At 37.6% G+C, this 15610-nt stretch overlaps 1 protein-coding gene across 1 annotated transcript in view; it reads left to right on the forward strand.

Annotated features, from left to right (window-relative positions):
* LOC140160713 (cytosolic carboxypeptidase 6-like) overlaps positions 1-15610 on the forward strand; it is a 230224-nt gene that overhangs the window by 67754 nt on the left and 146860 nt on the right. Inside the window, exon 5 of the mRNA XM_072184008.1 lies at positions 11969-12185. Coding sequence (XP_072040109.1) covers positions 11969-12185 — 217 coding nt within the window. The remainder of the gene's footprint in view (positions 1-11968; positions 12186-15610) is intronic.

Here is a 15610-nt window from a genome sequence, read left to right on the forward strand (position 1 = left end):
GTTGTTATGTCAGAGTCCTCAGAAGTGTTTGTAATGCACATGCACCCCCACATTGTATAAATTAAAAAGACAAACCCATGATAGAATAAAAATGCAGGGAGTTTGAGGGTATAACATGAAGAGAGACAGAATGAGAGAATTAGAGAGGGAGAGAGAAAGAGTTGCACTAGCATAGTAAGAGGCCAATGTTCCTGTGCTGCAGTGATTTCAAAGTCAAGTATCACTCAGTCTTCATGCTTGTAGAGTCATTGATGATGTAAAGGAGCAGAAAGACAAACCCTTGGGAGTGGTCAGTAAGGACCCTTGAGATGCTCAACAACATCCAAAAATACTGGTCAAGCTTTGGGCATGATTGCCACTTTGGTGGTCATTCTTAGGTATGGCAAATAGTGAAAAGGGAACCCAAGATCAAATGTAAAAAATAACTCATAATTTGTAATCTAGTTTTTGTTCCTTTCCCCAGTTTCCCTTCCTCTCTTTACCTGTCTGCCTGCGTGCTCATTCCTCTCATTCTCCATTAATTATTCAAGCCCCTGCTCTTACCCTCTGCCCTTTTGGGGAGTACTTCCAATCTCCATCTATCATTTGTCAGTCTGTTTGAGCCAGTAAGCGCCTTCAAACGAGCCCAATCTTAAGTTTAAACACCTTCAACCGAGGACACACTTCCAACCGTGGACGTCCACGGTTCCTAAGGGGTGCAGTATGATGAAAATAACGTAAAAAGGCTATTTAGAGCACAATCATATCGCGACCTCATTTGTAGGTATAGGGTATGTCCCGATTGGATAGTACCATGTCACAGTATGTCCACGGTACGGCGGCTCACTGCTGAAACTTGGTGTCCTCGGTTGGCGGTTACACAATTTCAGTCCTCGTTTGGAGGTGCTTACCGGTAGGGGTGAAGTGTCAAGGTACCGTAAACGTTCGCCTAATGGCGCACCTGGAATCCTTAGCCTTGGAGTAACTTTCATGTAAAAATAGAGAGCTCCCTCCTCTAAAAATCCCAACAAACATTAAGGGTATGTGCCCTTATTTGCTGGTGGGATTTTAACGGGAGGGCACTTTTAGTTTGTGTCTAAAATTCAAGTTATGTCAAGGGAGCCCATAGCGCCATTAGGCGAACGTTTACGGTATTACTAGTGATCTGACCAAGAGAATGTTTTTCATAGTAGCCCAATTGTGGTGTGGATTTACAGCAATGTGGCAACCCAGAAGACATTTTGTGCAATTCAAAAATATACCTTATTTCAACTCAAATTTGGTAGTGACATAGCTGCATATATCTCTGGTCGTAGTATCGAATCCAGCACATTATCGTAAATCTGCAGGGTGTATACACACCCCTAGAATGGCATTTTGTCAGCACGATACCGGTGCAAGAACACAAAGACACTGACATCACTGCCAAACACAAGGTGAAGTATAGTAGCTCAGTTGTCTAGATTTGGTACCATTCAAGAAAACAAGAAATAAGGGTAGCCCAATTGTGTGCTTTCATCGCAACAAGGCAACCCTCTAGTGGCAAGTTGTTGCGGGTGTCTCAAGAGAACCACCTGTACTGCTCCGTGGAAAATGTCAATTGGCTCTTTATTGGCACAATTCTGGACTTTGGGGTATGGAGTGCTGGCTGGTGAGGAAATGCATTAACGGACTGATGGTCTGATAGTGATTACATACAAAACAACTGGTATCAGTTTCTGAATGAAAAGGTATCTTCACATTTTTAACAAGGGGCACTGAGGCAGCTTTCTATATTATGGACATAGTATGGATTTGCTGGGTCATTGTGAAGGTGGATAAGAAGCAGACTCCAATGTAGATACTTTGTTAGCCCCATGAAGCTTTACTACTAAATAATACAAATAAAACAAAAGAAGCAAGTGAGTAAACAAATGTGTAAACAATTCCAATGATTCGCCCCTTTTTTGATTTAACAATTTCATTCTCCAAAATGGCATTTGATTCTGCTAGTTTTGCTTGAGACAACAGATTCAGACTTCTGTTTCCTTTTATATCCAACTACCTCTTGGTTGGCTGTTTTCTACTTGCTCCAAAACAAAACAAACAAACAAACAAATATACAAACAAAACCAGTGGGATACCCTTTCTTTTGCTTAACTTTTTCATTCATTTTTCTTACAACTGCAGATTCAGACTTTGACTACTCAGTGTCAGAAGTGAGTAAGTGCAATAGCTGCCTTATGAACATTTGGCAATTTACACACAGTATATTGTACTCATCTATACATGGCAGCTACACAGGGCAGCTATTTCACTTACCCACTTCTGGCACCCACTTTTCCTCCTTTTTATCACAATCATTTCCAACTGTCCCTTAGTTAATGTTTTGTCCAGTCTCCCTTTTTCATTTTGTTTCAATTTTCTGACCCTCTTAACTTTTCCTCTCACTCTTGCATTCTGTCTTCCCACATTATATTCACCTTTATACTATTCTCTTTTACCATCTTGTTCTTTTCTCCATCTCTCATCCTCTTACTTATATTTATTCTCACTGTCTTTCATTGTGTTTTTAAGGGCTCATTCCTTTTGAAACTTGACTTGTACGTCACATTTTGTCCGTTTCTCTCTCTTTTCTCCCTCATTTCCCTGTGTTTTCTCCCACTCTCTTTTCCTCCCACTCTGAATAATTGTCTGTCTATCATGTTTCTAGTCCCCATCTTAAGAATATTCCAAAATGTCTTTCTTCGTAGGCTTTGTGTGCAAATGCTTGTATATCTAGCTAGCATTGCTTTTATATATCCCAGGTTTACAGTGAGAGAGCCAATACACACTTGTTATGGTATCTAATTGAGCATAGTAAAGCTGTCCCTCCTGTCAGATTCCTCATTGACTGACTTCATCCAATGGGGTATACGCATGGTTTCATCGCTGCCATGCAAGACTAGATCATCTTGGTAGTGGGAGAAAGATGTATCTACAGAATAGAGTTATAGCTGCCTTATGGTTTCACATCTTGTCTATTGATATGTTTACAAGATTAATATGAGATAATATGTAAGTTTTTCTTCACAGGAGCAACTGGGTTTTAGACTGCTATGATTGTTGAAATCAGTCATAATCTGATCCTTTGTACTGAAAGAAATATTAGGATTTACATTACAAAACTTGCTATACAAATGCAGAGATGTAAATCTTCCTTAAGTTTCTGGAATTCCAGAAATTAGCCAATAAAAAGAAATGGAAAAATTATTATTATTATGTTTTCATTTTCCACAATTGGATGATGGTGTTTCAACATCAAAAGAACATTTTTAGGGGGGAGTGAGGTGATACCACTTTAACCCTTGCCGTAGCCTATTCTCCGGACGAGCCCCCATAAATGTTCAATGCCGCATACAAGCCCTCAGCCATCTGGCCAAGGGCCCAAAGGCCAGATGGATATGGATTACCAATTAACATCCCTGCAAATAGTATCATAAGATACTTTTTTTTCTTCCAAGAGTAACCCAGTGATACACATAGCAGCTATCGGAGTCATTCCAGATAATATTTTACTTGTATACAACAAAATGCAAAGACATTTATCATCACCTTGTGAATAAAAACTACACACAATTAACACAGCATTCAAAAGTACCAAGATATTAAATTGCATTTGGTATTGGATGTGCAGAGACCAGATTTAGATGTGTGGAAATGTTTGACAAGCAAAATAACCAATTTCAGTTTGGGTTTACAATAGAGAGAGAGGGTTAGAATTGAGTTTAGTTATTTTGCAGACCATGGGAATTGTTTGATGAAGAAAATAAGCAATTTTGGTGTGGGTCTCCAAAGGTATGTGAATTAGGGTCTGGTTCTATGGGAGAAAGGGAGTTGTTTGATTCAATAATCGGAACGGAATAACCAATTTGAGTCTGGGTATGATAGGACTGGCTCGTTTGATTGGCCTAACAAAGTTATCATAAAAGGGGGGTCAAGGGAGATCTGAGGGTTAGGGGAAGGAGGGTACTGACTCAAGAATGGTAAATTAATTTACAGATGGCAGGATTCATTTTGTTCGGTGGTATAGGGAGAAATCTTACGGGTGTAGTTTTGATGATTGAGGTGCCAACTGGGTGGGGTGTTTTAGCAGTGTTCATTTTTTTAGATAATGCAAGTTCACTTCCAAAATCCTCGGTGTTACACGGGTACAGGGTATATTGGATGATTGAACTTTGGGTGAAGTTGAACATTTTGAAAATGTTCTTATTGCAAGATCCAATAGACATAGACATTAGCGCCAATCCGGCGTGAAATGTGGGGGCACAACCGGCCAAAATTGTTTAAAAGTGACTGAAAAGAAGAAAAAATGAGTTATTTTCCCCCTGCCCCTTCCCCCAGGATTGATGCCCATGGATATAGACATTCAACCATTTGGAGAAAGGGGAAATATCATTGGTCTAAGGGAGATTTAAGGTGAGTCAGAGCGGTGCCTGAGTTACTGGTGTTTTTGCTCAAATATCAAGAAAAATAAAACCCACACTCACAGGGAAAGGTATGAGTTCAACATGTGAGATCCCAAGGCTCGTTGTTATGGGTTTCATTTTTCTCCCATGTACATGATTTTTCCTGGGAGGGGATATATAGTGAAAAAATGTCTAGCCTATTTTTTTTTATCATAACTCAATAACTGCAATACATATGGAAATATAAATGTGTCCAGTGGCTTCCTTAACTAATCTTAATACTAATTATGGCGTGTCCGTCTGTCCCTCTATCCGCTGGCAGCTATCGCGGCGCTGCGCTGGGGTTTCGCTATCGCGTGCTTTCAAGGTGCGTATAACGTGAGCTTGTGGTGCGTGATCGCGTCTGCATGTGCGCTTATCGCGTAGTCGCGGAGTACCGACGGGCGCAGTCGAGAGCATCGGAAAGCATTACAGTGACTAACAGGTGCATCTCATCGGACCAATAGGCCTATTTTAAAGACATGATTAACATAAAAATCATCAGTTATGGTAAGGCCTATGTAACCCGCTTATGCTTCACAGTTCTCCGATTGAATTGACGGCCTACATCCAGACACTACTAAAATTTCGGGTATTTTTGGGTCCTCCGATGTGGTTGCAGGACAGGGTTTGGAAGAGACGAACGATGGGTTTTCAGATTATAGGTTCCGAAGAAAGCGTCACAGCTACAAAACAGAGTTGATAGTTGTGTCTTAATCATCGAGAGACGTATATCGTATAGTAGTTTAAAAGGTCAGGACAAGTATTATGGGTAACGGGTGTTGGGTAATTAGAGATAGGCCTATCACGAGAACCGCCCAACCCGAGAACCGCGAAATCTAGTAACATATAAGATCAATATATTACCCTGCAGAAATAAACTGTATTATTAAAAGCAAAATGATCAAAACTGGGAAAATATGGCCCGACGGCTCAGATTGCCTGACCACAAACTTTTTTACTTCTTGAATTTAAATGGCAAAGAAAGTTGTGAATGGAGTGAAACATGAAAACGAATATCAGATTAAAAGAAAGCTGCTCTACTTTGATTGTTTTCTGTTCCATGTGTTATCAATCTTTCAAAACATAAAAACTCATGAATGCATACACTTACATCCTCGTCCCCCTCTCTTCCCCCCACACCCACCCCTTGGTCTGTGCACCGACATACCCCCTCAATGGTCCGTTCTAAAAATCTATTTCATGCAGATACTGCAGTCCAAAATCATGTTTTTTCCACATAAAATAGTCACCCACACAAACTATTTCCTTCTGCAAAATCCCAAATGGGCTATTCCAGTTAAAATACATACAACCCCTGTGGAAGACATGACTTGACTTTAATAACCCCGTTTGAAATTCACACTCCCTCTGTGAAAGATTAAGGTCATGTCTTCCATAGGGGGTGTATAGATTTCAAATGGAGTCACCCATTCAGGTAACCCCATTTGAAATCCACACACCCTGTGTGAAAGATTAAGGTTATGTCTTTGACAGGGGGTGTATAGATTTCAAATGGAGTCACCCATTCAGGTACCCCCATTTGAAATCCACGCACCCTGTGTAAAAGATTAGGCTCATGTCTTTGACAGGGGGTGTGTATAGCTTTCAAATGGAGTCACCCATTCAGGTAACCCTATTTGAAATTCACACACCTTGTGTGAAAGATTAGGCTTATATCTTTGACAGGGGGTGTATAGCTTTCAAATGGAGTCACCCATTCAGGTAACCCCATTTAAAATTCACACCCCTTGTGTGAAAGATTAGGCTCATAACTTTGACAGGGGGTGTATATATTTCAACTGGAATAGCCCAAACTGACTAAGAACTAGTGAGTTCTGGTCACAGAAAGTAGGTTGCAAACATATTTGATCAATGCGGAATCCATGGTGAGAACTTAATCAACTTCCTGATTTACATTCGGGTTGTCTATGTAGTCCATTCATGCAAAAAAACCTGGTAGTAGTTTGACCCATTTATGTCCATCGCTGCTTTCCATAACAATCTGTTTACTAGGTATGTTTGAGGATAGACATGATGTGCATATTTTATTTTTGCCGTATAAAGAAGGTAAAATAGGATGAATTCGCCTAACCTCTCACCCACCCCTGATTTCCAGTGTTGCATCTTCACATACATATTTATTTACAGCAAGCAAAATTAAAAAAGAGCATTAAAATATTGATTTTTAACATCCACTACACGTCCGTCTTTACACAACATGTTCAGTGAAATTGTTAACAAAGTAAAACTTCAAGCATGATTTGACAATTGATATAGTTTTTATGACTATCATTTCTAAATCTGTTAATGGAACTTTGCAAAAATATCTGCTGTTTTGAACAAAACCGTCAAATTGGCAAATGGTTTTGGATGTAAACAATACCACTTAAAATATCTGAAAACTGAAACTAACAAATGTAAGCAAATACTACTTCAAATATCTGAAAACTGAAACAAACACATAAGCAAATAAAAATGTCAACATCATTATTAACAAAAAGTTCTCAAAACAGAAGTATTGTGAACTGTGAATTCAAAGAATCCTGAAATCAAAGAAAAATCATAAAGATAATACCATTTGATAAAAATTCACATAAAATCAGGCAGGATAAAGCATGATCACATTCTTGCACTCCTGACAGTGTGTGTAGTCAAATCATACCCTGCCACCTCGTCCTCTATTTCCGCTCTGATGATACTCCGATATCATCCACCAATGTTTCATGGCCAGCCGAACATCAGTGTAGCATTCTACATGGGACACTTAAATCTGGATCAATGTGGTTCTACTGGAGTCCAGATTAATGTGGACTTGTGTAACATGCTATTGGACTACCATATATTCCTTAATAAATGCTCCCACCATTTTTTCCAACCAAAATGTTTAAAAATGCTGACATTTCCATGCTATCTTGTGTTAAGAAAGCTTACCATGATCCACACGCGATCGATAATTGCCGAAAGTGACATCGCAAACCTGGAAGTGAATCAGAAGTCATAGATCTAGCATCAAAGTTCATCATTTTGGCGTGATTTTTTAAGCTTACCTAACAATTTTGATGGGAAAGTACATGTTGAATCAATGAGCTTTAAAAAATCCCTACCTACCTACCATATTATGGTTAGGTCGTCTTAATTTAATAGTTTGTATCAAACCCCTGCACGCATTAATAATATCAACCGCTTTTTGCGCATTACTCCCACTGGTCTTGATTAAATCATTTGTTTTCTTATTTTTTATTTTTCTTCAAAATTCACACAAAAGTCTCACTTTTGACATTGTCAGACATAAAAAATAGCTTAAGGGCAGAGTAATGGGAGAGAACATGGACCTTTTCGAGTTTCATTATTTCTGAATTGTATGTCCAAAGTATATAAAACTATACATTTTTGGAAAGGAAATGAGTCAAGGAATCCCATGGTGACGCCAGATTTGTTCAAAATTCTCAAGTTTTTGAAAAAATCACAAAAATTCACTTTTTACCCCAATTTTTTGTGACAACTTAGAAAAAATCCGCTCGAGTAAAAAAAATTCAGTTAGCTTTTCATGAAGAAGAGACATGAACTTAGGGAAGGTTTTTTTATTTTTTTGAAATTTGTCTCTTTTTTCGAAATATTGAAAAAAACATGTGAAAAAAGCCATTTTGTCACTCTATTAAGCTAAAAATTGCACATAATGGTGTATATTTTTGTTTAAAACAAATATTTTGAAAAAATGAAAAAACCTTCCCTAGACTTTGATGTACTCTAAAGGATAGTGCAAAAAGTTTACCCTTTGCTTGCATATTTTTCGAGTTATCTTGTCACAAAAATTGCGCAATATTGTCAAAAGTGAACTCTGAGAAATCGGCGTTTTAGTAAAAAAATGTCAAAATTATGCACAAAACGTCCTTAAATTTTAAAACGGTAAGACTTTCACACTTGTAAAACTGTATCTGGTGCATGGTCTAAATATGCATCTTTTTGCACCAATGAATCTATAATGTCTGCTTTCAGTGCGCCAAAATTCAAAATAATTAAAAAATCTAAGTGGCATTTTGACTGCAAATTTTTGTTTTGTTTACACCACATTTGCTGGCGCTTAACAACACACGAATGCGCCTTGACTGCGTTGGACATACGCCAAGAGAGTTGTGCAGCGTCACGCTGACGCGATTCGCCGCGTAATCACAATATTTCGCATTCAGCGATTTCTGACTCATTATTTCCGCCAATTTACTAAGCTGTCTTGAGCCATGTGACTTTTTAGAGTTGAAAAGAGTGAAATAAATCAAGCAAAAATACGAATAAATATTAGCAAGTTGTATTTTATCAGTTTCGAGTGAAAGAATACATCTTAGTGTTGATAAATATCAAAAAATCTCAAATTCGGTCGTGGACGAATGTGTCTTCCATTACTCTGGCCTTAAGTCTTAAATCTCAGTAAAATTCTTCATCTTAAACATAGTGTAACTATGCATGCATATTCCCCGCATATTCTTGTCAAAAAGCTTGTCCCACAGTTTGATAAAAAAAATTAATTGGGAAAAAAAACCCTAAAAAAACTCATTCTGCATTAGGTTTTCAATTTGGGAAGGGTTTTGAGACAAACTATTAAATTAAGATGGCCTTACAAAAACACACTGATGCACTTTAATGCACATCACTTCTCCAGTGTAGCTTACCCCATTATGAACATGTTGAAAAGAATGATACTACTATCCAGGTCGCATGGAAAGGTAACATGACTTGAGCCATGCTGAGTTTACTTACAAGTTCAAATTAGCGTGAAAAACCGAGACAGGTTTCTTGGGGAAATTCTACGTCAATATTGATGAATCAACGCCGCTTCCTCATTAGATTAGGGCTTATGTTGCGATGGCCATGTTTCTAGTTTTTTCTCCATTTTACAGCAAGATTTTAAGATTTTCAAGAAAAAATGTGGTTTAATCATAGTAACCTTGGCCTTGAAAGATGTGTGTATTGAAATGGAACAAATAAGCACATTAATGTTGTATATACTTAATTTTTTGCATGCAGAATGCCTATAAAAATATAGAAATTTGTAGCTTTTTTTACTAAAATCTCAAAAGAATCTCAAGAATATTAGAACCAATAATAGGTATGTCTGCCCTCATTAGAATTCATGTTTTTCATTTGGATTCCAAATATGGTAATAAAAATTTGAAATGTTAAAGAAAAAAATTAAAAAATTGTGGACCAAATTTGTTGTTATTGATATCAACAGGGAGGAGATTAAAGGAAAATTACACATGCATTATTAGGATGAATCACAGATAGATAGTCTGGCTTTCTGACCTTGGATCATCACTTTGTACTTGTATACACAGACATCTGTAATGGAAAAATGTCATAACATATTTTCTACTGGTTTAATAAATATGGCACAGATACTAAAAAATAAATGCCATAACACAATACATGTACATGGGATCGATGGTGCAATTTTATTTTATTTTAAATCAAAATATGCAGCAGGGAGAGGAGTAGGCCAAAAGTATAGATCAAATGGGAGAGAGGGAGGGAAAATATTTAAATTAATAATAGATGAATATACTGCTTATTTTGGAAAGGGCAACAAGAGGGGGAACGTGTACTAAGCTGAGGGGATGGGGAATGCCATAAAATTTTCTCATAATATAAGTGTTCCTTCAGAACCACCTTGAAGTACTCATTAACCTGGTTGAAGTATGGTGCACACAATAGGACGGCTGTATTCAATCTGGGTAAAACCCGGCGAATTCAAAAACCTTTACCCACTTCATGCAGCGCCATCCTATTGTGTTCGCCATATCTCATGATCAAAAAGGCTAATACATTGTAGGCTCAGAAAATGGATGTAATACCCAGACTACAGGTGTTCGATAATTTGCAATAACTTTAAACAATGAAAACAGACCAAGTGGAAAGAATTGATCGCAAATTTACTTAGATGTTAGTCATCAATTTGTGTTCTTTCAATAAAAGCGGTGCTGATCATCATGATGGTTTTGTCAAATTTATCTACATTTCCAAAGAAATAACCAGGAAAATGTGTCGAAAGAAGCACATATGTCTTGTTGTTGAGGTTACAAGAAACTCAACCATTGGCAGATCTAACATGCTGCAGATGAGATGCGAACCCCCCATCAGATCTGCTAAATCAGTCTATTTACAGGTATTAGCAGCCAACAACCTCTTAATCCATTTTTTCAACATTTTTCATACATATGTCAGTTAGATCTTATGAGAATATATCAATTAGATCTTATGCAAATAAAATGGTGAATGAATGAGTGACTTAATGAATGAATGAAAGACAGACTGAAGGTAGGAAATGAATGTATGAATAAATTGATGAATGAAAGAAGTGAATGAATGAATGAGCGAGTTGATGTTTTCATGCAAGTTTTTGCACCATACAGTCAAACCATTATATTTTTAGAAACTAGACCTTTGTGATGTAGTGTTCATCCGATATTGTCCATTTGATAAGATTAACGTGACATGTCCAGATTTCCGGCTTTTTCTCATTTACGGAAATGTGCATTTCAATCAACGGGAGTGCTAAGATAATCACAAATTGGCATTTACTAAATGCTTTTTTCCAATTTGGTTGTGCAACTACTGCTTAGAAAGAATCTTGCATCACAGAATACATCATGTGGAGTCTTCCTGTTGAATGCCGACTTCTTTTATGCCGACTGCTTTTTGAAGTTTTCGGAGAAATCAAAGGGTATGATTGGTCAGAGGAATTTTATATGCAAGAATGACTGCTTAGGAATAATGGGTACGGGTATTCAATCAATGAATGCAAATCAACAGTTGGAAATGAGAAAATTGTAAGGGCTTTGTTATATTTATGTACTTACAGCCCTTTTGCATACAACTGACAAAACAAAGAGGAAGAAAGAACAGAGAGAGAGAGAGAGATAAGGGAGGGAGGAACAAAAGCAAGAAAGTTGAGAGAAAGAGAGACAAGAAGAAAGCTGACAACATATAAGGGGCAAGGTAGCGCAGCGGTACAGGCACTGCCTCACAATCGGAGGATTGCAAGTTCGAGCCCCAGCAGTGTCACCATGTTGTGCACTTGGGCATGGCACTTTACCTCACTTGCCTCTCTCTACCCAGGGGTGATCTGGGGGCCTGTTATGAATATTGTCCATTGAGCGCCACCCAAAGGTATGAGCATGCCTTGGGCATTGTATGGCAGCTGACATATTCTGATGATAGCAGAATAAATGTGAAACGCTTTGATACATGTGAGAGGCGCTGTAAAGTTGCCAACATTTATTTTTTGTTATTTATTTAGAGAGAGAGAGATAGATAGATAGAGAGAGAGAGATGGTAAGGGATGGGAGAGACGCAAGGTGAAGGAGAGTGGAAAAGGATATGAGTACTGAACTGCAATATATCATAAAATGACATGAAACTTATCTTTATTTTCCCCTAAAGATACAACACTTTCCAATATAGCATTGGAAGATAGATTGTTATTCCAACAAATCAACTAATGCATCTTTTTTAATCTTTTTTTACAGGCAAAGAATTCCTTCCAAGAACGTCTACTACTATCGCTGTCCGGATCACCGTAAGAACTATGTCATGTCATTTGCTTTTTGCTTTGATAAGGAGTGCGACACATACCAATTTGCATACTGTTTCCCGTATTCTTACACAAGATTACAGACATATTTGGAAGCAGTGGAGAAACGAGATTTAGACTTTTATCAGCGAGAATTGATGTGTCTTAGTGTGGTGAGTGTTATGGCTAGGAAGAGTTCACGATAAACCAATTTGACACACCATTTTATATTTACCGTATTTCGTCAAATAAGCGTTACATTTTCCCAAGGGGGGGGGGCGTTTATTCAATGTCAATCGTAGAACGATAATTCCCGTTAAAATCATTAGGTAAACTTAAAACTCACGCTAAAATGAAGAACTATGAACTAAAAACACTGACTTCTGGTTCACTTCAGGTTTCCAATCCAGATTTTCGCCAATTATTGATGCTATTATCGACCATGTGGGCAACTTGGTAAGCTTACTGCACAAGATAGCATGGAAATATCAGCATTTTTGAAACATCTTGGTTGAAAAAAGTGGTGGGGGCGTTTATTTGAGGGGGCAACTATTTGACGAAATACGGTATGCCCTTAATGTTGACATTTTAGGGCTCTATCATTTTCTTTGATACAGCCTACTTTGTGCCCTATCACTTACAAGCATCTTCTCTGGACTTAACTAACTTATACCTGTTTAAGCGCCTGAAATGAGCAGGGCATGTTTTTACAACTCAAGCAAACCCGACTACTACTGACCAAACTTCAGACCATCTTAGGTAGCAATTTCTTTTAACACAATTTAAAGCTTCCCTGATGCACACACTGACCGGGCAGTATCCATTTTCAACCTTGAATCCCGTCACATCCCACAAAGCATGACGAGCTGTATGTGATTACGCTATGCTAGAATTATCCCAGAGGGGAACTGATGCGGGCTGATGTAAGGTTTTATAAAACCTGTTTACATTTACCAAGTTCCGTGTTACAAAATAAATTTGATGTGATTAGTAATTTTGTGAATGAGACCCTGACTTCAAATGAGTAGGATCAAGTTGGTACCAGAATTTCTGGTATCTCCTCCATCATCAAGTTAAAGAAGTATTTCATAATCCTAGCATCCTCTTTTTATGGCATTTTTCAGTAGATATCCACAAAAAAGCTTATTCTCAAAATTTCAGTTGATTCCAATTTTGCGTGTGTGAGTTATCCATAATTATGTGTTGCACTGCTCCATAGACAATGTGTTGTAATTTCATACATTCTGGTGTACCAGAACGTAATTCGAATTTCATGGTATTTTTTGCTAAATGAATTAATCTGCAAGAAATTATATATTTCCAGTGGTATAAAAATCTCAACTTTTTTTGAGAAAAGTGGGGGATGATGCTGTGGATCTCAAAATGACCTTTTAACAACTATAATGGCAAAGTGTTGGAACTATTTACAGTAAACCTTTCCACATTCCATGATCAATGTTGAAACATGTCATACTTGCACTGGTGATACCCAACATTGATCAATGTGGATGGGTTGGGGTTTAGGCAGTACGTAAAAGTGTAGGTGCAACATCAAGAAAAGGGACATTTCAGCATGTAGACGTTACAAGACTGTACTGGAGACAGTGCAAATTCCCATAGGTGTCCCGATCAGTTTAGTCTGCCACTTGATTTTATTTTTTCTGTATCTCGTTTGCCTGATTGTTGTAATTAACACTGCAGTTTTCCATAACTTGTAGTTTTCTTCTAAAGATTTGATACAAAAGTGACTCATGAATCTTACAGGGAATTTGATCAAGGAGTATGGACTATTTTTGGCCTGGTTGATGCGCTAAACCGTGTCATATCACACAACTTAAGAACCAATAAGATTGCAGGAACTTTCTCAAGTGTTTAAGAATACTCAATTGCAAACATGCAAATGCCATACTGGAGTAAGTCCTGAGCTGCAACCATGCTACCTTCTTATTGGTATATTTCAAACCTTAAGTCTTTATGCATTGCATGGGGGTGGGGTAGGATAAATAATATGTTACAATTGAACAAAGTCGGTACATTTGTTTCTTCATTTTGTACTTTTGGCTCATTCTCTCAACCACAGATTCCCTGTTCCACCTGGTTAAGAGATATAAGCTTGAATAGCCTAGAGGGTCCCAGTCATGGATAACCATACTTAGATCTCTTACCAATAAAACAGAACGAGCGATTTCTTTTTCATTTACTGTCATCCAATCTCTTCTTATGGTGCATTCACATGGCATCATGTTTAGTGATTAGGTTTGTGTGGCTCACAATTTAACAATAAACCCATGTACCATTTTGAAAATTAGCTTATCAACCTAACGTTTTGCTTCATGCATATAAATGTACAAACTAATGCACAGAGACACATACAGTTAATGCCGCGCACGAGGGCTATGCGTTTCAGAATACAAAATTGCACGCCAATACTTCACAAATTATCAAGACTTATCTATATTTATTAAACACTGGACAATACTAGGCATGTTTGGATTCATTTTAATTATTTTTTAATGTAGATTACAAATATGGTAGTAAGAATTTTAAAATCAGACATTTTTTTTAAAATTTTGTTATTTTTATGTTTATGTCGAGTCTGTTGACTGGACTTAATTCAAGCAGAGGAGGTACAAACTGCGATTTGTCAGTCATTCTGTATGCATACAAACAAGTTTCAATCTAATTTGTAAGGATGTGACTTATTAGCCAGGCCAGAGAATGGCATACACAGCGTACGTAGAAGCTTTACCAAAAGTCGGTCTTTCCACTTGTCCTACCAATTCATGATCTGACATTATACAATCCTATGCATAAGTTACTATTAGGGAATGTTTTTTAGTCATTTAAAAATAGTATTTAAATGAGGGATGTTTAAAAGAATCTGGATTTTTATACAGTTGAAATTAGTATTACATGTGGTAATTTTGTGAGCATTAATATTTTGTGTGAAAATAATGGCGGTACAGTTTCAATAAGCACATTGAAAAGATGCTGCATTTGAAATCCAGATTCTTTTAATTTTTAACACGTTTGGTAGGCTATTCTCTATACCCTGCAGGGTGACTTGGTAATGTTGTGAAGTGGTGGTGGATTCGGAAAGCTTTTAAGCCGTAGTATTTTAAGTGATTTATACAGTAAAGTCGGGAGCATCCTGTATCCTCCGTTCCTTTACGATGAGATCCTGCAGTAAATCCTTATAACTTGTGACATGTAATTTGTGACCTTCTTTTGTGAAATTGACCCATGGTATGACTTTTCAGTCAAGGTGGCTGGTGCATGGGTGCATTATGTGCGTGTGTCATGAGCAGCTGAGACTACACATGACTACTGTTCTCTTCACATGACATACACAAAGTGTACTGTATAAGTAGTAATTTCCCGTACTGAAACTTGAGAATGTTATGATGCAGCATAACTTTTAGCAAAATCCACTACAGCCCTAATGCTAGAATTGGTTTTTATCAAGTGGTTGTACCCCAGGATTTTGACCCCAGGATGCCTTGTGTGCCAAGCAGTGCATCAATGCCAACCGGTAGCCACATGTATTTTGCTGGCCCAAACGAAACATTGCATGACTTATAGGAATTGCATCATCGCA

Source organism: Amphiura filiformis, chromosome 1 (assembly GCF_039555335.1).
Source record: "Amphiura filiformis chromosome 1, Afil_fr2py, whole genome shotgun sequence".
Classification (NCBI taxonomy): Eukaryota; Metazoa; Echinodermata; class Ophiuroidea; order Amphilepidida; family Amphiuridae; genus Amphiura; species Amphiura filiformis.